At 38.4% G+C, this 23,748-nt stretch overlaps 1 protein-coding gene across 1 annotated transcript; it reads right to left on the bottom strand.

Moving 5' to 3' along the window:
• Positions 1 to 972: 972 nt before the first annotated feature.
• LOC147504480 (uncharacterized) lies at positions 973 to 1,728 on the bottom strand. The gene has a single exon (XM_086605236.1). The coding sequence runs from the start codon at positions 1,726 to 1,728 to the stop codon at positions 973 to 975; it is 756 nt and encodes a 251-aa protein (XP_086461362.1).
• Between the last annotated feature and the right edge of the window lie 22,020 nt (positions 1,729 to 23,748).

Below are 23,748 nucleotides of genomic sequence, written 5' to 3'. Positions count from 1 at the left end.
AGCCAGCCGTTGCACTTCTTTCACGTTCTGAGGGGACGACATATCTATCAGTGATCTAATCTATTCGGGATTCACTTCTATTCCATGATATGTTACTATGTATCCCAAGAATTTTCCAGAAGTTACCCCGATGGTGCATTTCTCGGGGTTGAGCTTCAGTTTATACCTCCGCAGTATATGGAAAATCTCCTGGAGTCCCTCTAAGTGCTCTTATTCTGACATGCTTTTTTCCACCATATCGTCAATACAAATTTCCATCCCCTTTCGAATCTTACCCTCAAACATTTTTTCTCCTAACCGCTGAAATGTGGCCCCAGCATTCTTTAACCCAAATGGCATCCTCTTCTAGCAGTAGGTACCACCTTCCACCACGAAGGTTGTCTTCTCCTAATCTGGCCTGTACGTTGCGACCTAATTGTATCCCATGGATGCGTCCATAAAAGAGAATATCTTGAACCATGTCGTTCTGTCTACTAGCTCATCTACCCAAGGCATTGGGTAACAATCTTTAGGACATTCTCTGTTGACGTCCGTAAAGTCAACACACATCCTAACCTTGCCATTCTTCTTCGGTACCGTGACCACATTCGACAACCATTCCGTGAACTCAGCATCTCTAATTATCCCAGCCCCTTTCAATCTTGTAACCTCTTCGCGAATATCTTCAGCATACTTCGGCCTCACGCTTCTCATTTTCTGTCTCATTGGCTTAGCATTTTCATTCATATGCAAGCGATGACAGGCAAACTCTGGATCTAACCCCATAATATCCTCAATTACCCATGCAAATATATCTTTATTCTCTGTCAAAAACTGTACTAGCTTACTCTTCCATATATCTGGCAACTCAGACCCCACCGAAGTAAATTTCTCCTCGTCTCCTACCCCTAGGTTCACTATCTCAATCTCATCTAAAGTTTTCGGTCCAGGTGGAGGCTCGTATATTACCGTTAAAGTCGCTTCCTGCAATTGCTATGCCGCTCCAAGCTCCTGAGCTGCGCCCTCCCCCTTCATTCCACGAATCATATTTTTTACTGTCACCTGGTGGATATTTTGTGTGGCCACTTGATCCCCTCTTATTTCATACATCCCTCCATTTGTGGGGAACCGGATTACCTGGTAATATGTCGATGGAATTGCCCTCATCTCATGAATCCATCGCCTCCCTAGGATTGCAATATACTGGGAGTTTGTGTCCACCACCATGAACCTGGTAAATACAGTCGTCGAACCAACAGTCACTGGTAAAACTAGTTCCCTCATGGGCTTGGTCATACTGCCGTTGAACCCAAACAAATTTGTTTGTGGTGCTTTCATCTGGTCTCTATCGATGTTCATTTCCTCCATGGCTCCTTTGAATAGCATATCCGTCGAACTTCCACAGTCTATCAACACCCTCTTTACCAGATAGTTTCCCATTGCTATAGTGATTACCAATGCACATTCATGCGGTGAAATTACTGACTCCAGGTCCTTTGGGGTGAACATTATGGCTTCATCATCCTTCACGGTTCCACTGACTAACCGCGGTATACTTACCACTTCATTGACCTGCTGCAGACTTGCTGTATTTCTGATCATTTCGCGGTGTACATTTCTCCCAAGTGTTTCCCCGCTAAAAATAACGTTGATAGTACCTAAGATTCTTGTAGGTGCCGGCAACCTCTCAGCTTGATGCACCTCAGTGATGAATTCTTTAAGCATTCCTTTTTCAATCATCCTCTCCATCAACCACTTCAATGCATAGCATTCATTTGTTGCGTGGTTCTAGATCTGATGATATACGCAAAATGGTTTCCCTTCTATCTCTCCTGGCGTGTTCCGCGGACCTTCATAGTACCGCAGCCCCTAAATTAGCAGCAAGATCTCCTCTAGAGGCCTGTTAAGCAGAGTTTGCTCTATCTCGCGGTACGATTTTCTTTCCCGAATATCCCTCCTACCACGATCACCAGTTTTCTCTGGTCCCCGGCTCTGCCCTCTGTATGAAATCTTTTCTCTTTTCTCTCTACTATTCTTATCCGTCCGGTTATCTTTGTCCACAGCCTGTATTGCCTTCCCCGATCTTTTCTGTTCCTTTGCGTTTCTCTGCATTATGTTCTCATATCGTATGTATTTTTCTACCTTCGGGTACAGAGCATGCAAAGTGGTGATTTCAATCTTGGAAACTGACTCGTGGACTCTAGTTCCTTGCCTCAAACCATGCTGGAAGGCTATGACCGTTGTATGTTCATCCAAATTTTCCACTCTTAATGTGTCTCTTCCTTGAATCTACACAAAAACTCCCTCAATGATTCCGTGGACCTCTGCTTGATATTGAATAGAGCCGCGATATCGACCACTCTCCGCTTATTGTGTATGAAGTGATCGACAAAGGCATGCTCTAACTCTTCAAATCTGCTGATGCTCCTCAATGCTAACCTGTAATACCAGTTTGAGGCTCCTCCCTTAAGACTTGCTGGGAACATCATGTATCGGAGTCCATCATACTTGCCTTCCTGCCATAACGGCATCTGTTGCCGAAAGTGATGCAGATGATCTGTCCGGTCTCCTTTCCCATCATACCTTTCAAACCGTGGTTGGCTAAACTTCTTAGGCACTTCAGAATTCCAAATTGAATCTGCAAATGGATTCTTATTGAGACTCGCAACCTCTTTCTGCGCTGCACTCTAGTTCACTTTTTCTGCTCCACGATTCGCTTCCCTATCTTTCTCAATCATCGCCTGTACAACCTCTAGCGTGATGCTCGCTGTTTGTTCCATGCCCACGGGTGGAAATTCTTCATTCTCCCCCTCCATTTCACTGCCTTGCAGATCCCTCCGCTCTGTTTCTGCCTAGGTGGATGATAAGTGCTCAAAAAGTGCAATTTAACCCTCGATTATGCCTCTTGTTTAGCCATCTTAATGGACTAATAGTGTTTGTAAGTTATGTTTTATGATTCTACAGGTGAAAGAGAGAGTTTTGTGGAATATTAGAGAAAAAGGGGTAAAACGGAGTAATTCAGAGCATTAAGGATCACATGGGAAGCCCGTGGACAATCATGGAGAAGGCCAAGGAATTGAAGCTATTAAAGATGCGACTTGGACCTATTTTAAAGCCTATTTGGAAGCCCAAGGCCAAAGGATTCGTTGTTTGGATCAAAGCCCACAAAAGAGGATAGAAGGATAGAGCAGAAGAGACAAAATAGGCTTACGCATCTAGGACGCATGGATCGAGCGTCCAGATGCATTGATTGCGTCTGAGACGCATGGATCATGAGTCCAGACGCATGGATCGACACTGTAGCCAATTTCTTCTCAGTTTTAGAGACAAAGTTGGACTTTGAAAGAAGTCTATTTGTATTAGGAAACAAATGACGGTTTGGAATGCTTCTAGAGCTCATTGCAACCTCTATAAATAGAGGACCTAAGTGCCTCATGTAATTGGCCAATTCACTTATACTCTTGTCTCCAGAACTTGAGGTAGAGAGAGATTAATAATAAAAGATCGGTTTTAACTAGTTGAGTCTTAATAAATTAGTCTTTCTAGTCTTATGTTCTTCGACTCTTCTTCTTCTCGTTCTTCGTGTTCTTCCTTCTTTATGGAAGGCTAATCTTCTCCTTCAAGGGAGGAGATGAAGCTAGTGCTTAAGGTTTAATAATTCTTCTGGTTCATGGTGTTCTTCAATCAAGTTAGTTCTTTATGTTTTTAGTTTTAGTTCCATTGCCCAAACCAGGGGATGGAAGTATAGATTAAGATTTTTATTTATTGCAATCGAATATCATGCTAGTTTAGGGTTGTATTTATTGCAATTGAATATTTGTTAGTAACATGCTTTTATTTATTGCAATTGAATACAATGCTAGAATAGGATTTTATTTATTGTAATTAAATATTATACTATTATTCTCTACTTTTCTTCTAGTTGTGTAGTGTTTTAGAGTAAGAGAAGTATTCCTTGTGTTTGCCTTAGATGGTGATTCATTGAATAGCTGCCCAAGCTCACAAAAAAGGAAAGAAGATACTAGTAACATGAACATAGGATTAACCTTAAGTAGAGTTATTTGTTAACAATGTTTCGTCCAAGAGGGCATCGGCACTCGCTCGATTGCCTAATTGTAGTCAACTTGTGAGAACAACCATGAAGCAGGAGGTCATAGATCAAAAGTATTGGTGGATTCCACTCTCTTGAATTCCCTATCTTATAAATTCTCAATAGTTTAGTTTAGTTTAGTTTAGCATTAGAATCTATAATATTTATAATCATAGTTTTTAATCCCTCAAACCCCCTTTCCAGTCCTGTCTTCCATATAAACATACACTTAAAAGTGGAACGATACCCTACTCATCCTTTACTTATTGAGGGATAATTAGGTTTTGATACGCTTCTATTTTGTTCAATGACCATCATCTATCTACATCATCCATATATCATCTCATAACACAAAAAGAAGCTTGTCAGTGGACTCCCTTTCTCTTCTCAGCCCATCATTCTCATTATGTAACCTGACTATCTCCTCTTGAAGGAGTCTGGTGGCATCCGCCGCCACATCCGATGTCTCTTCTTCCCCTACTCCTTTTATCTCTACGCTCGCTGCTTCTTCTTCCGCCTCTCGAACCACTTCTTTCCTAGGTCTTCCTACTGCTATTTTCGTTATGGTGGCCATTTTCGCTAGGTCCCCACAGACGGCGCCAAATGTATTATCAAAGATTACAACCTATAAACTTACTGGTAATAATGTTTTTCTCTCTCTCATTTCTTTTTTTCCTCTCTCTCTCACTCTTTTATCTCTCCTCTTCTTTCACTTCTCCCAACCGCCTCTTGTTGTCCATTGATCTCTTTTTAATCCAGCGTCCCCTGTCCCCCCACATGTCGTGGCGGTTTTCTTGCAGTTAGGGTTCCGCAAACTTGATCTACTGCAGCATGTCTCCTCCTTAAATTGCCTCTGGCCCACTTACCACCTATAATCTCATATGTCAGGAATATGGCCTCTACAATAAATAATATAAAAATATAGTTTACAACCTGAAATATATGGTTTTATTTAACTTATTATTGAATAACATCATTACTTATATCAATATTTAAAAAACGACTCGTTCGTGTGGTATTTTTGTATTTTTAGTATACTTTTTTTTAATAAGACCAATAAAAAGTTGTGTGTAAATAATGAATCTCTTACGAACCGAAATGAAGAACTGGAACCAGGAATACCCGCTTGGAACCGATAGTTATGGGTATGGTTCCACAATTTTAGGAACCGCGAAAAACCAGAACCAGAACCGAAACCGTAAAATTAAATGGTTCTTGGTTCTTACAACACTAAAAACCGAACCATTGACACTCTTACCATTACCATGTGGGAGTACACATCTCTCCACACTCCTATTCATCTCTCCACACTCCTATTTAGGTGAACCAACATATTTGGTGGCATGGAGAGGAAACAAACCCTTTGCCAACAACAATAGTGTGTTAACTCTGATGGTTTGCTTTGAGAAAGGAAAAATCATCAACAATTTTAGTAATTAGTGTTATTGAAAATTATCAACTATGGTTTGCTTTCCAGAGCACTTAATCCACACTCGTCAATAATGTTACTTCAACGGGCTTGAACCAATCGGGTCACCCATCCGTTTTCCCTTCTTTGCCGTATTTCAAAAAGGAGATATTGCCATCAAACTTAAACCACCCTATATTTATATATACTAGTTAATGCATATGTCTTCGACACAGATTTCATAAGGGGGTATCTGGATAGCATGATTTAAAATTACACCGACATTTATTGTAATGGAAAAAGAGATTTGAGAAGTATGCAACTGGAAAAGTATAATGCGCTAAAAAATAACATTTATTCAATGATGTAGATTAGTTAATTTTGATAAATTATTTAAAAAATTCATGGATTTTTTTGTGTTTGTAGGTTAATAGCATTTAATATTTAGAGTAGGGAAATGTAATGTACAAAATTATTCGAAAAGCAAACAATTATTCCTGGTTGTTCCAATCAAGTTTCCCACCGTACACGCAGTGGTATTATATTAATATATTCACAACTTTCCTGCAAAAAAAGAGTACACGCTAGTGGCCTTAATTAGGTAGTGGTGTACTGGCATTCCTGTGGTTTGCGATTATTTATGTGCGAAATTGTTGTTTGTGCAATCTAATGTGAGGAAGAGGGAGCCATTTAGCTAGATCTTGTATTGGTTTCACCTTTGTGTGTCACTCCACTGCACTTGATTTGAATAAAAGTCCTACACTACAACCGTGGAGTCAGAAATAATCCATATTTTTCCCCCAAGTTCCCACTAATTATGTTTTCTCTACTGCACTGGTGATGACATTCTTTGCAGTTAAAAAGACAAAAGAAACAATCTCAAGTTGTTTCTACACACATGTAAGGTACTTGAATTTGAAGTGCAATAATGGTTTTATTTTATTTGTATTTTTTTTAAAGTTGGAAAACTATTTGTGGCAACTACGCAGTAAGCTTGGAAGTGAAAAAAAAATCTATAGTTAAACATTCATTCCTGTTTAAGTTAAATGGACAACTTCAACACTACATTCCGTCTTATCGATCATGTAATAATCAAAATGTCTTAAAACACAAAGTAAACTGAAATGTAGATGACTCAAGCAAATAGTAAATTGAAATGCATACTACTTAATAAACAAAAGGAGTTTCAAGCACAGACAAAATAAAAAATCGTGGAGTAGGAAGAAAATGACATATGATTGGGTAGCTTCCTAGCACACTTGTCCTACATTAGGGAGAAGACAGTTATTAGTTATTTTGATGATTCATTTTTAAATGATAAACCAAAAATGTCATTCACATTAGTTAAACCAATAATGGTTGAATAAGTGCTTACCCACTACAGTACCCTTGATTTTTTTACTCGGTGGAGTTCAGATTCCATATCTTGGCTTGGCACCTCTTTTCCAGTAATTGCAGCATCTAAATCAGTGCTCTCCCACCTTTTTTGTCTTGTATATTTAACCACTATTAGTTTAAAGAAGTTGAAATAATACTAATTTTAACAAAGGGAACAGAGGAACGCCTTATCAATTATTTCTTGTCATTGTGTCATGAACATCCACATTAGTTGGGAAAATTTTGTAGATAACAAAAGATTGGGTTTCCTTCTTCTAACCATAGTAATTTATTTTCACTTGGAAAATACATTCTTTGCAAGCAACTTGTTGCAGTTCACTCTGAACAATTTAGGGGCCGTTTTCCTATAAGTTTGAAGAATTTATTATAATTGGCAAGATTTAGATTATTTTTTAAAAAATAACTAAGATCTGAAAAACTGTTGGTTGTTACATTTTTATAGGAGTCCACCAATTCTTTAACCGGCTTTTGAATTAGGTATTCAACCTCCTTATCAAATGCAACAAATAGAGGGGACGAATCTTCTATAACCATTCTTAGCATATACTTGTACATTTGAAATAACATACTTAACAGTGTTATAATCTTGGCTAGCAGAGTCTCATAGGTATAAAATCTCTTGAATAAGTTATTTGTGTTAGAAAAATGGGCTGCAATTGAAAGTCTATAGTGTTGTGAACATATAGGACTTGGAATTGCACAAATCCATTGAGAAATGAATGATAAATTTATCTCCCAAGTTACCCCACTTGAGTTGAAACAATAAAGAGAGAAAAACCTTTTCCGAAATAGTGCAGTGGTTCGAAATGTTGTATTATGCCGAAAATGTGCGACTTTTAGAAAAAGGCAATGGTTCGAAACATTGCTTTATGTCAAAAAGGTGCATCCTTTTGAAAAGTCACTATGTTGTCTCGAACAGTCACTGTGTTGGTTCGAAAAGACACTATGTTGGTTCGAAAAGTCACTGTGTTGGTTCGGTTCGAAAAGACACTGTGTTGGTTCGAAAAGTAACTGTGTTGTTTCGGAAAGATACTGTGTTGGTTTGAAAAGTCATTGTGTTGTTTCGAAAAGGCACCACTCTCATATAAATATTGAACGTTTTTGCATGAAGAGATATCTCTTGAAAAACCTTTATTCTCCTCTATATTCTTAGTCAAAACACAACGTTGTGTTCACTGATTTTGTGGATTTGACGTGTTGCTTTCCATAAAAGGAAAGATCCATTCTATCTTGGGAGACAATTTCCCATCCAACCTTGAAGCATTGTGAGGGGGAAAATCTGTCTTAATGACACAGTGAATCTTCAATAGGCTCGGATTGAAATTTTCGTACTTGGTACATAAGAGAGAGGTTTGTACTATTGTGGTAATTGGTAAAGTGCGTGTAAATATAATTGAGTTGTGGTTCCTAACAACCCACAAATCCTTGAAATAATTTATGCATCTCTCCTAGAGTAAAACACCACATTTGATGTTTTTTGAGTAATGCTTAAACAAATTTCTAATTTTGAATTGATTAATTCAAGGAGATACATAATCCCCCACATTTTCCAATTTCTCATGACAAAGTCAATAAATTGGTAAAATATTTAGACGTATGTTTTTCAAGTGAGGCATCTTGTTAAAAAATGTAGCATATCATTCATATAGTGTTTAAACACTTCTAAGACCTCATTTTTGCTTACAAGTATACCGAAAGAACAATATCTTGTGCAATCTTCTTTATTGACACACTCTTATGGTGCAAGACTAAAAACATACATCTTACAAACAATATAATACTTTAGACTCCTTTTAGCAGCTTCCATTCCTAACTGCTGGAATGAAGCAAGGATTCTGGGAATCTTGAATCATAATCCCATACAAGTGCAGTGGGGCATTACCACCACCTTGTTTGCCGTCAAGAAGTCCATTCTAAGAATGACTTGAAACTTGTCTAATTATAAGTGAGCTACCGGAAGGTTCACCATTCCTTACCAGTTACTCATCTCAATGTCAACTTCCAAAGCGAGTCCTTTCACCGGTTCGGCTTCTTGGTTCAAGCCTCACATATAATGATTACATTCTACGAGTTTCAATCCAATATGCTCGGATACATACTCTGAGATTAACGAATGAGTTGAACCAGTATCAACCATTGCTAGTATGCCCCGTAGTTGTTGAGTTTCACTTCTATGAACATAAGGTCTTTATCAGGTACCGAAATGATCATAGTATTCAACGAACTAGTGGGTCTAGCAAGAGAAATATCCTCAACAAATTTCTCTTTCTCATTCGACATATGATTGTCTTTTTCTTTCCGCAAACAAACAACCGGGTTTTGAAGTCCAAGAATCGTCATGATGCTTTCTTATTGTGGTGTGAGTGTGCAAGACACGATCACAAATCAAGAAAACTTATGATGGCAAGAATTTCTAAAATACTTGAATGTTCTGGGAAGATAGACAGAAAGAGAGTTCTTTGCAGTTCGCTGTTCACAAGAGGTTAGGACGTTCCTCTGTATATAGAACAAGTGATTGTTTGTGTCAGGTATTAAAACAACGCAAAATCGATTTTAAGCACCTATTCAAACCAAAATCATGAAAATAAAGCCACCACTTATTTGTTTAAAAATGTTGGAACTTCAAAACACCATTGCAGATCAGGTTCCCAAACATTTGAAACAAATCAACAAACTTCTCGAAATGTTGCCTCTTAATGAATGCTTTGTTTCATGTATTAACTTACTTTGGTTTGTCCACCAACCAGTTAATACTTCATGAATGAAACTATTCACAATCCTTCACTTGTTGCATACTCAAAACACTTGTTGGAATAGAATGGCACCAGCCCACTTTGTTTTAAAAAAGGATTTCAGTGTATGTTTCATTCCAACTTTCTTTCCTTTCGTATATGACCAAGTTTTTGTTAGTTACTGGTTTCTCACTTAAGAGCCAAAGACTATGTGTATGTTTCAACTGTCTCTTGCCAACAGTTGGTACCGCTTCAAGTGTTATGCCTTTTCAAATATTCAAACCTTTTTGGTCACATCTTTTCAACATATCAGTGAACTGATGCCTTTTAAGAGATGTAAGTATCATATACTCCATGCAACAATTCAAACATTTCTCAAATGACCAAGTGTCAAGTTCACTTTAATTCCACCCATATATGTTTAATCAATCATCTGTGTTTAAATAATACATTCAATAATATATAATCTAAACCCAAACCATATGGCACTTTTCCTCTTGGCTCGCTCGGATTAAGCACCAATGTAACAACCTTTTGTCAATTCAACAGGAACACACACCTCTTCAAACTAATTGAAAGATTTTCAAAGGTCACCTTAGCATTTGTTCACTACTAAAGAATTTAAGGCTTGTTAAAGGTTCTTTATAACCTTACTGCCAACCAATGAAAAATTTCTATTACTATTCACAACTTTGACGAAGTGTGTTGATGCCTTCGGCCTTTTTGCAACTTTTGCTACCTTATACTTTATTTCTATGGCCAACAATGTCTTGTGGACAAGCATACACTTCTTTCGAGAACATGTGCACATCTAATGTTCTGCCATATGCCAACAAGAACAATTACCTTGAAACAAGTTAGTTAGAGTTTTGAACCGAACCGTGTGTGTAGGCCAGATGTGACACTTATCTTATCTTCAATGAAAACTCGAACAAGGTCCACTTTGAGAATGTTAGTATCCAAATTAACAAATAAGTATAACCAAAAGAGAAAAAGATATGTCTTAAGTTATTAGAAACCACAACCCAATTATACTTACACTTTACCAATTACCACAATAGTATAAACCTTTCTCTCTTATGTACGAAGTATGAAAACTTTAATCCGAGCCTAGTGAAGATTCACTATGTTCTTAAGACAGATTTTCTCCCTCACGGTACTTAAAGGTTGGATGGGAAACTAACTCCCAAGATAGAATTGAATTTTCCTTTTATGAAAAGCAGCACTTCAATTCTATAGAATCAGCGAATGCAATGATGTGTTTTGACTAAGAACAAAGGGAGGAAAAGATAGGTTTTCAAGAGATGTCTCTTCATACAAAAACGTCTGATATTTATATGAGAGTGGTGCCTTTTCTAAACAACATAGTGACTTTTTGAACTAACACAATGTCTTTTCGAACCAACACAATGTCTTTTCAAACAAACACAATGTCTTTTCAAAACAACATAGTGACTCTTCAAACCAACACAGTATCTTTTTGAAACAACACAATGAATGTTCGAACCAACACAATGTCTTTTCGAAAGGACGCACCTTTTCATCATAAAGCAACGATACAAACCGTTGCCTCTTTCCAAAGGTCGCACCTTTTCGGCATAATGCAACGTTTCAAACCGTTGCACTATTTCGGAAAGGTTTTTCTCTCTTTACTATTTCAACTCAAGTGGGGGTAACTTGGGAGACAAATTTATCATTCATTTCTCAATGGATTTGCACAATTCCAAGTCTTATGTGTTCACAACACTATAGATTTTCAATTGCAACCCATTTTTCTAACAATCCCCCACATGAATGAAGATTTGACTTCTTATATCATAAACATCGGATATCTGTTCTATTTCAAATGAAAAGTTACCACATTAAGCCAAGCAGCATGGGAAGCCTTGCACTTGCCTTAGTGAAAGATGATCAGATTTAATTGGACAATCAGTATACTTCAATTAATGTCCTTGAACTGTCAGCCATTTCTATAAACCTAGACAATCATCTTCTCGTAGTACCTTCTCGAATACAGTTGGTTCTCACGTTTGTGTTCATTTTGGCCTTGAACACTTCTTGGTTTCAGAGAGTGCTTTTGAGACATTTTTCTTAAAGTTCTCATAAAAGTGGCCCCACTTAACACTCACATAGGTGATTTCTATTAAGAGTATCATTCAATACTCCACTTGGATAACATAACTTTCCAAGATATAGTAAATCATTAAAATGGTAACTTATCCTAGTTCTCACGGCAGATATGCACTGTCTTATCATGGAAATGGGTTAGAGTATAATATTACTTTCCTGTGCTAACTGAGTCACAGAGATAATTCAGTTGGCCCTTTGAACCTAGATCTTGGAATTTCCAGTCAACTAGGTTGATTTTTTCATTATGAGGACTCTCGGTTGATTATCTCAAATGCTTCAAGCCCATTCCCCTGGATAATCGTTTTATTTGCTCTCTTGGTACACCTTTTGTAAGCAAATCTGCAATGTTATCTTTAGACCTTACATAGTCGATTGAGATAACTCCATTTGAGAGAAATTGTCTAACGGTGTTATTTCTATGACGTAAGTGCCGAGACTTCCCATTATATTTGCTACTTTGTGCTATACCAATAGCAGATTGGCTGTCACAGTGAACACACATTGCCAGCACAGGTTTAGCCCAGTTTGGAATATCCTCTAAGAAATTTTGAAGCCACTCTGCTTCTTTTCCAGTCTTGTCCAACGCTATGAATTCTGATTCCATAATGGACCTTACTATGCATGTTTGCTTTGAGGATTTCCATGAAATAGCTGCAACTCCAAGAGTAAAGATATATCCACTTGTGGATTTTTAGTCTTTAGTGTAGATATCCAATTATCATCGAAGTACCCTTCTGGAATAGCTGGATATCTTGTATAGTACAGACCATAGTTTGAGTATACTTTAAGTTTCCCAAAACTCTAAGTAAGGCAGTCCAATGATCATTGCCAGGATTACTCGTATATCTACTTAGCTTGCTCACAGAGTATGCTATGTCAGGTCTTGCACAATTCATAACATACATTAAACTGCCAAGTATATGAGAATACTCTAACTGAGATTCACCATTGCCTTTATTTTTCGCTAAATGAAGATTTAGGTCAACAGGTGTCCTTTTCGGAGTGATGTTATATTCAATGAACTTATCGAGGATTTTCTCAATGTAATGAGATTATGATAGAACAAGTCCATCTTGCGTCTTAGAAATCTTAATTCCTAGAATAACATCCTCCGCAACACCTAAATCCTTCATGTCAAACTTACTAGACAACATTTGCTTGGTAGATTTTATGACATCCATATTACTACCCAAAATCAGCATATCATCCACATAGAGACATACAATGACACATCCTTTTTGAGTGCTTTTGACATAAACACATTTGTCACACTCGTTTATTTTAAAACCGCTTGATAATATCGCGGTATCAAATTTCTCATGCCATTGCTTTGGTGCTTGCTTTAATCCATATAAGGATTTAACAAGCTTGCAAACTTTCCCTTCTTGTCTAGGAGCAATAAACCCTTCGGGTTGTTCCATGTAAATTTTGTCATCTAACTCACCATTCAAGAATGACATCTTCACATCTATTTGACGTATCTCAAGTCCATGTATCGATGCTATTGCAATTAACATCCTTATGGACGTTATTCTTGAAACCAGGGAGTAAGTGTCGAAATAGTCCAATCCCTCTTTTTGTCTAAAGTCTTTGCCCACAAGTCTAGCTTTATACTTATCGATTGATCCATTAAGCTTAAATCTCTTTGTGAATATCCATTTATATCAAAAAGTCTTGGAACCAGGTGGTAAATCTACCAATTCCCATGTATGATTTTGTAATATGGATTCAATCTCGCTATTGATAGCTTCTTTCCAATAAGGAGCTTCTGGAAAGGACATTGCTTCCTTGAACATTTGAGGATCATTTTCTAACAAATATGTTATAAAATGAGGTCTAAAAGACGTTGACATCTGATAAAAGATAAAATTGTAATAGTTTACCTACGAAATGAACGATGAACTCAAAACGTAAGTAAACTAAAACTTTCTACGTGTCTATATTTTATCAAAGTTTCTACTCTCAAATCTATCGAAATACAGTGGAGTAACAAATTTGTTCCACTCCTAGTGCTCTAGCATGGAATATTTTATAATCTAATTAGTCGGTCTTAAGTCTAATGAGAGCTTTACGAAGGGTGTTATACTACGATACCTATATGGAATATATTATGTTGAATTTAACTACGAATGCTATGGAAATATGATTGTTTTTGAATCTAGATAAATGATTAGAGGGGAATTGAATCCACCTCGAATCTAACTTAATAACCTAGTATAGATTCTTGTATCTCGATTCTTACGTTCTTACGGCAAGAATTCAAGTTCTAATCCCTAGTGTTCATGGCATTTCTACCAAATACTAACTAGCATGTGAGGTCGTCCACCCATTCTCATGGCAAATCACGACCTTCTAGATTGGAATAGATTCTACAATGCTTATACACTATACCACTAAGTTTTCATCAAGGCTTCATCAACCCCTCTAATTGAGGTTTTAGCCTTGAATCATTCCGCAATCATTCCCATATGAATCTAAACTAAACATATTATCAAAGATTCGAAATTTACTAATCTAAATTAAACAATAATTAAATTCTAATTAACAACTAAGAAATGGTAACCAACAATAATTAAAACTAGATCTATAAATTGAGATGACAAAATCGAAATTAACAAAATAACTATTTTATTTATCTAATCAATCAAGAACAATGATTCAAAGACTTAATCTAAAACAAGAATTGAAAATGGAACTAAAACTTAATTAAAATACTGGAAACTAGATCTAGAATTATCTATATTGTTTAGGTCTAACTAGCTACCATTAACAAAGAGCTAAGCTTTTGTTTTTATTTGTCCAGATCCAAAAATCGTGCATGGGCTTGGAGCCATGATAAGAGCCCAAAACTGTAGTTTTAACCCCTTAATAATCATACTGTTAGACCAATTATGTGAATAATAAGTAAGAGTTAATACTGATTACGTATTTCTATGCATTTCAGGCTTCAAAGTCCATTATGTGCAAAAATGTGCCACTTTTAGCGAGATAAAAGGAGCAATAAAATGAGAACTTTCGAATGCCATATCTTAGGACTCAGACATCGGATTGAGGCCTACCTTATGTCAAAACGACCGGCTCGGGAAGAGCTTTCCAATGGTCCAAGCCTTGACCCAATCAGAGGAGCAGAAGTGGACGAAAAGTCTGTGGAAGCCAACTGCAGCTGAAGAGGCCTTTTTGGACTGAAAGAATTGGGTTTTGGGCCTGATTCTCTGGCCCAAACCATGGCTCCAAGCCCATGCACGAATTTTGGATCTGGATGTATAAAAACAAAAGCTTAGCTCTTTGTTAATGGTAGCTAGTTAGACCTAAATTAAAATATAGAATTATAGATCTAGTTTTATTAATTAAATTAAGTTTTAGTCCATTTAAATTCTTGTTTTAGATTAAATCTCCTAATCATTGTTCTTGATTGATTAGATAAATAAAATAGATAGTTTGTCAATTTCGAATTTGTCATTTCCATTCTAGATCTAATTTCAATTCTTGTTCTTGTTTCATTCCAGCCATTAAATTAGATTCATTATTGTTCAAATTAAGTAAATCTAAATTTCTTACATTACGTTTAGTTTAGATTCCATGGGAAATGTTAGATTGATGATTCAAGGCTAAACCTCCATTAGAGGGGTTGATGAAGCCTTGATGAAAACTTAGTTGTTTAGTATAGAAACGTTGTAGCATCTATTCCACTCTAGAAGGTCGTGTTTCGCCATGAGAATGGGTGGGCGACCTCACATGCTAGTTAGTACTTGGTAGAAATGCCATGAACACTAGGGATTAGACTCGGAATTCTTGCCGTGAAAACGTAAGAATCGAGATACCACAATCTGTACTAGGTCATTAAGTTGGATTCGAGGTGGATTCGATCCCCCTCTAATTCCTTTATCTAGAGTCAAACAATAGTATTTCCATAGCATTTGTAGTTAATTTCTAGTAATCATCTTAATTAAGTATCGTAGTATAATATTTCGTAAAGCTCTCATTGACTTAAGAGCGACTAGTTAGACTTAGAAAACAATCCATGCTAGGGAACTAGGAGTGGAACGAACTTCGTACTCCACTATATCTCATAGGATTGAGAGTAGAAATCTTTGATAACTCAAGCACGTAAAAGTCCAGTTTTAGTTTACTTACGTTTTGAATTAATAGTTCATTTCGTAGGAAAACTACGTCATTTTATAGTTATCAAATGGCGCCGCTGCCATCTTAGTTGCACTTTAGCATTGTTTTCTTTGTAGAAGTAGTTATTTTTAAGTCCCATTAAACCCACCCACCCTTGTTTGATTCATACTGTGGTTGCCGTTTCAGTTTTGGAAAAATTCCAGAAAATACATCGAAGCCCGCCCGCGTTCAAAGAGAGCGCGACCAGCCATCTTCTTGAATTCTCGACATTTACCGAAGGCCGCTTCAAAGAAAGAGAGCGCGACCCGCGCTATCTTACTGGAGGTCGACTTTGCCTAGAGCGCGCCCGCGCCCTTCACTGAAATTTCAGGATTTCCACAGTTTGATTCGAACTTCGAGTTGTCAAGCTTTTCAGTGTTCTAATCTCTTATATACACTGAACACGCGTACACAAGACGCTATTCATAAGCGAAGCAAGGACGCTATCAGGTATTCCTTTCTTCCATACCTCGCATTTTCCAGTTAGAGGTTTTCTACTAGTATATCAGAATTGTTTGGAGTGTTGCATGTTTAGTTAAGCTTAACTTAGTCTTGCATGAGATTAAGGTCTGGTCGAACAAAAACAACAAACGTAATTACACGGCAACAAACAAGTCTATCTAGTACACCACCCACGACACCTCTAGCTAATATCACACACACCATACCTGACATAATGGGTGAAGAAAGAGAGACTCCTCTCTCCGACTTCTACAAAGCTTTGAGCGATAGCCCTAAGTCTTGCATCGTTCTAGCAGATCTAACGGGGATTTTCAATCCCCCAAATATATTTAATTGTTACCCGCTTTTCATGGGTTAGACCATGAAAACCCTATCAAAGACATACGCGTAGGATTGAACAAGTCCTTATAAACATTCCACCACCCCTACGGTTGGTACCTTTTACAGATTAAACTAAGGGTATTTCCTTTCACATTAGCCGATAAGGCGGCGTCTTGGTTAACTGCCCAAGCGCCTAATTCTGTGGACTCGTGGGCTAAACTTGTTCAGCTGTTTATGGAACATTTTTACCCACCCCTAAAGACGGATGAGATGCTTTCCAAGATTCATTTCTTCCGACAGAACCCTCATGAATCATTTTCTGAGGCATGGAATCGTTTCACCGATAGAGTGTCCACACCATAACCTAGCAAAAGACACGCTAGTTCGTGCCTTTTTCAAAGGACTTCAACATCACCATAAAGAAGTCCTTGACATAATGAATGGGGGTAGTTTCCTAAGTAAAGGAGCCTCGGAGGCTTACAAATTTTTAGAAGACCAAACTAAACGGAATAATAATTGGGGGTAGTGATGATATCCCCGCCGCCTAGTTCTTCTTCAACAAAGGCCACCGGTATGTTTGAGAATAAAACCGATCCGTAACTTAAAAATCTAATCAATCTCTAACTAAAAAAGTAGAGGCTATTTCTGTTCAACAAAAGCCTATCCCCGTCATGAATGTAAACTCCAACCCATGTAATTTCTGTTTGAGTCCAGAGCACCCTGACAATTATTGTCCTCTAGCTTATGAACAACAACCACCGAGCGGATAATGTTTACTCTATTAATAACTATCCTATTCCTAACTTGAGACAACATCCCAACTTCACTTGAGAAATAATCAACAAGTAACACCTCCAGGGTACAATAATCAAAACGTTAGGCAAGCAAACAATTATAACCAAGCTTCACTTAGACAAGGACAAGGACAAAGTCAAGGGAATTATAATAATTATAACAACCAAGCGCAACCTAGGCAAGGTCAAGCACAAGGTCAAAATAATTATAATAATTATAATACCAATAGAGGTATCGTTCCTTAATAATAATAACTATCACAACCCACCCATAAATAATCAACGAGATAGTTCCAATGCACCACCCGTGACTACTACACCTACACAACCGGATCGTGATCGACGCTTTTATACAAAGTTACCCAACAACTTTTCCAATCAATGACTAAATCAAACGAACAGATCTTACAATCAATAAAATCGGGGCATACAACAAGCTTAGCCCAAGAGAAAGCCCAACCAAAAGGCGTTTCCGTGTCAAGCTATACCAAACCCTAAAACAGCAAACCACACCTTTGAGGTAAACGGTAATTCTAGTACGGAAAATACAACCGTAGGTGACCTAAATGCCATCACCACTCCCGCTCGAAAGAGTGGTTGATAACAAAGTAATCGCCTATAGTTACCCCATCAAGATCCCTACACCGGATATCGAACTAGATACCAAATAGAAACCGAGGAGCCTACCACGGTAGAGGTACCCGCTTAAATCACAACCAAAGAAACCGAAAGCCAAGGTTACACAAACAGTAGAGCCATATGCTAAATATAGAGCGAAACCACCGCTCCCTCAAAAATTAGCCATGCTAACCAGGGATACAAACTTTGAGGAAATTAGGAACGCGTTTTCAAGAATCTAACGATAAACCTTCCTTTTCTCGGCTATTAAAAAGCTTCCTAACCACGCTTAAGTTTCTTAAAGAGTTGTGCACTACTAGGCGTAAGACGAACATACCTAAAGACGCCTTTTAACCGAACAGTTCCCCAACTTTATCGAAAAATAATGGAATTGTTAAGTACAAGGACCCCCGGTCGCCCCATCGTTAAATGCACCTTAGGAGATTCCTACACGGCGACCGCTTTATTAGACCGGGGCGAAGTGTTAACTTACTCCCCGTGACACTTGTATAAACAAATAGGTCTCACAGAAATGCAACCTACAAAAATAACGCTGCAATTAGCGCATGTGTCAATTAAGTATCCTAAAGGTGTAGTAGAAAATGTGCTTGTTAAGGTTCGGATTTCTACTATCCCGCTGATTTTGTTATCCTCGATACGTAAGTCGCTAATGACTCGCACCGATCATCTTAGGGCATTTTCTTGGCAACCGCCAATGCGCTTTATAAATTGTCGCGATGGAAAGATGTCATTATCTTTTGGCCATCTTTCCGCCGAGGTAAATGTTTTAAAATGATGAAACAGCTTACCGATTCGCCTAGATGGGGAGGTTAGCATGATCGAGTTTAGCTCAAGAGTATTTTAACAACACGCTTCCTGAAAACAATATGTATAAATTCCTTTCTTTTGGAACTTCAGATTTTGTAAATGACTCCTACTTAGAGGAAGTCAACACCATCCTGGAGTCCACACCAATTGTAGACCCGTCGGTTGCTCCATATACTGAGTACGAAGACTTGCTACCTAAGCAAGTCTTAACCACGCAAGATAAGGACACGTATGAAACATCACCGGACATTCCGTCCAAACCAGTGCTAAAACCTCTTCCCCCGGAGTTAAAATATATTCAACTTGATCCGGATGGTAGTCACCCGATAATTATATCTTCTCTGTTAACTAAGGATGAGGAGACATGTTTAATAAGGGTGATTAGGGAACATCGGTCTGCGATTGGTTGGTCCCTAGCTGACATTAAGGGTATTGACCCTAATGTTTGCACTCATCTTATCCATTTGGAGGATAACGCGAAGACTTCTCGCTAACCTCGAACCCCGCCATGAAAGAGGTGGTTAGGGAAGAAGTTTTATGACATCGGATGCGGGTATTATATACCCAATCTCCGATAGCTTAATGGGTAAGTCCCATTCATGTAGTTCCTAAGAAATCGGGAATTACCATGGTATCGTAAACGGGAAGGGGTGACTATGTTGTCACTCAAGGTCCTATGAAATGGAGAATCAGTATTGATTACGACGCTTAAATGCTATGACACGAAAAGGATCACTTTCCCTTACCATTTATAGATCGATGCTAGAACGCCTAGCTGGTCATGCCTTTTATTGTTTCTGGATGGCTACTCGCTATTTTCAGATTATTATTGATATTGATGACCAAGAAAAGACAACATTCACATGTCCCTTCGAACATATGCCTATAAACGAATGCCTTTTGGCATTTGTAATGCTCCCCGGTACCTTCCAAATGTGTATGCTTCATATATTTAGTGACATGGTAGAGCTTTATGGAAGTTTTCATGGATGATTTTTCTATCTATGGAGACTCCTTCACGCATCGCTTGTCTAACCTCGTCTAAGGTTTTGACACGGTGTGAAGAAAAGAGCCTCGCTTTTAAATTGGGAAAAGTGTCATTTCATGGTAAAAAGGGCATAGTATTAGGTCATATTGTATCTAGTGATGGCATCAAGTAGATAAAGCCAAACTAGATAAGATAGCTTAATTCTACCTAAACCACGGACTGTCCGGAGATTAGAGCCTTTCTAGGCCATGCGTGGGTTTTATAGGCGGTTCATTAAAGATTTTTCAAAATAGCTAGGCCTTTAACTAACTTGCTTTTGAAGGATGCAATCTTTGATTTTAATTTTAACGTAAACAGGCTTTTGACACCTTAAAAGCCATGCAACCATCGCACCTATTATACACCTCCCCGATTGGTCAAAACCTTTCAACTCATGTGTGATGCTAGTGACTATGCAGTTGGTGCCGTCTTGGGACGTAAAATAGATAATAAGTCCACCGTTATTTATTATGCTAGTAAAACATTAAACGACGCCAACGGAATTACACAACTACTGAAAAAGAATTTTTAGTCTGTCATTTATGCTTTAGATAAGTTTCGGCCCTTATTTGGTTGGTTCTAAAACTTTAGTTTACACGGACCATGCAGCCATAGGTACCTTCTTGCAAAGAAGGATGCTAAGCGTAGATTAATCCGATGGATTCTTCTCCCGCAAAGAGTTCACATTAGAAATAAAGGACAAAAGAGGGTCGAAAACGTAGTTGCCGACCACTTATCTAGACTTACAAATGACGATAGTAGTGATTCCGAGTCCATACCGACTCTTTTCCGATGAGCATCAGATGCTATTTTTTCATCACCATGGTATACGGACATCGAAATTATTTAGCGGGATGTTATGCCTTATAATTGGTCAAGAAATGAACGTAAGAAGTTTTTGGCCAGAGTCAAGTTATACTATTGGGATGAGCCCTACCTTTTTAAGTATTGTGCAGATCAGATCATTCGTCGTTGCATTCCCCAGTGGGAATATAATGAAGTTCTATCGCTTACGCCATGACAAAGAGTGTGGTGGCCACTTTAGTGGAATGAAAACAGCCGCTAAGGTTCTTCAATGTGGATTTTATTGGCCTACCCTTTTTAAGGATGCCCAAGTGCATTGCAAGACGTGTATTCGTTGCCAACAACTTGGGCGAATCACGAAGCGTAATATGATGCCATTAAATCCAATCTTAATAGTAGAAATTTTTGATGTTTGGGGTATTGATTTCATGGGCCCTTTCCCCGCTTCCCACGGTTATATTTATATTCTAGTTGCCGTGGACTATGTGTCTAAATGGATAGAGGCCCTAGCTTTTGTCGTAAAGCAATGACCATAAGACCGTTGTATTTTTATTAAAGAATACATTTTCTGTCGGGTTTGGCATTCCTAAAGCCATCATTAGTGATGGTGGAACACATTTTTGCAAATGAGTTGTTGCATCCCTAGTTAAAAAGTACGGAGTTACACACAAAATAGCAACTCCTTATCATCCACAAACTAGCGGACAAGTAGAAGTTTCTAATAGGGAAATCAAAAAGATTTTAGAAACAACAAGAAAACCCGATAGGAAAGACCGGGTCGGCGCCTATCGGATGCCTTATGGGCATATAGAACTGCTTTCAAAACTCCTATAGGTATGTCTCCCTTTAGACTTGTATTCGAAACCATGTCATTTGCCCGTTGAATTAGAGCACCGTGCTCGTGGGGCTATAAAAAGGCTTAACTTCAATATTGATGAGGCGGGCGCCAAACGCAGTTACAATTAAATGAGCTTGAAGAAATCCGTGAAGCGATTCTTACGATCTCGCTAAGGATTATAAAGCCAACATGAAACGCGGTTCATGATAAGCATATCTTAGCGTAAAGAGTTTGTGGTCGGACAAAAGGTTTTGCTTTACAACTCCCGCCTACATATTTTCCTGGGAAACTAAAACCCGTTGGTCCGGTCCTTTTCTCGTTATCAAGTCACCCCCACGGGCAATTACCTTGGTAAATCCCAAGGACAACAAAGTACCTTTCAAGTTAATGGTCAACGGTTAAAACATTTTCACGAACTTTTGTCCCCTGATGTGGAGGAAGTCCTTTTACAGGACCCTGTCTATGAGGACTGACCTTGTCATTGGTGTACTTACTTTCAATTCCATATACTGATAAGTACACCATTCAGGTAACCGGGCCCTCCCTATGGAGTGTGTGGCTGTAAGTACCGGATCCTAAGTCCACAGTTCACACAATTCACGTTTTCCACTTTCGCATGTTTTCTCGATCTTTGAGTCATGTTCCTCTATGGAGTGAATTGTGTATTTATTGTTTTTCGTGTTTCTTAACAAATAAAATTAAAATTAAAATTCTTAAAAATCATAGACATAGCAATCCAACAAGTCGTGGGAATCTGACTTTAAACGACCCACGTTGTAAACAAATTTTGTGTTTAAAAATTTGTTTGGGGGTGGGCAGTCGATCCTTGCATCCGGATTGCTCGAACCTTCCTTTTGCGTTGCTTAGGTCCATTAGTATAGTTCATTGGGTTTGACGTCATCTAATTTAGTGTTCATTCGTTCGCATAACTTACGTCACACACGCACTTCGAGGCGTCCTTCCACCCTCTCATACGTCACCCATGGTCGGAATCGAGTGTTGTATGGATCATTGGATTGGAAATTCTCTCCTGATCATTTCCATATCTCATTCGAAAGAATCGGACCGATAACGAAGCGGGAAATCTAGTTTGAAATTGCGCTAAAAATCGACAAAAGTCGAAAAATACGAATTGGGCTTGGGCCGACTCGCGCTCACCTACAGCGCGCCCGCGCCCCCCTTTCCAAAACCAAATCGCGATCTTCTTCTTCTCCAGCCGCTTGACACAAATTTTAATCCAAACCCTATCAACCAAAATAAAAAAAATAATATAATAAAAATAGAATACATCACAATAATCAGACACCCACGCCCATTGTGAAACACCAATCTTCCACACAATCCAACCGTTTCCACCATTAAACCATCCACCAATTCAAGTTTTCATACCCACCGTCGTACCTACCATAACCACCACTGTTGGTTTAGTTAGAGTTCATCAAACTCGCATCCACCACCATCTACAAACCCCAAATCAGTTCAAACTTCAATGGCGCAACGACGTAGAATTCTGCCGGAAAACGCGTTTGCTCCCGACAGTTTCGCGCCATTTTATGACGCGGAGATGTTTAAGAGACATTGGAACGGACTGTGGTATTCGACAGAGGATTTCTATCACTATGATTTGGTAGAACAGTTTTATAAGAAACGAGAAGTGGAGGGAAATAGGATTTTCATTAGGATAGCAGAACGCGGAGGAAGTTACGAGGCAGTTGTTGGTCGAAGCTATTAGGAATCACCCCAGAACCAACCTAGATATTTGACCAAACAGGAATCCCAAGATACTGCAGGTTCTGTTTTGATGAAAGATACGGTCATAGAGGGTGAATACAATACGATATCTCATTCGTTAAGCCAGGGCGACCACGAGAACCAATCAACCGGGTCAGCTCGGTGGATTGGTAAGAACGCCCTCGGGAAAGACAAAGTCGGCGACATCGGACTTCAATCCGTGACGTTCTCGAATTTGCAAAACGAAGGAGTATAATTTCTGCATCCTTGATTTAATTTTGAATGTGATTAGAGGAGTGGGAAAGAGCCGGCCTCTTCCCGTATTGATCACTAAGATTATGCTCTCATTTAGAGCCGCCGCTAGATCTGCTCCTATTAAGATCAAAGTGCCTTCTAATGCAAGTATTTATAAGGAATGCATTCAAAA

This window comes from Coptis chinensis, chromosome 4 (genome assembly GCF_015680905.1).
Source record: "Coptis chinensis isolate HL-2020 chromosome 4, ASM1568090v1, whole genome shotgun sequence".
In the NCBI taxonomy this organism is placed as follows: domain Eukaryota; kingdom Viridiplantae; phylum Streptophyta; class Magnoliopsida; order Ranunculales; family Ranunculaceae; genus Coptis; species Coptis chinensis.
This window is presented reverse-complemented; position numbering and strand designations above follow the sequence as displayed.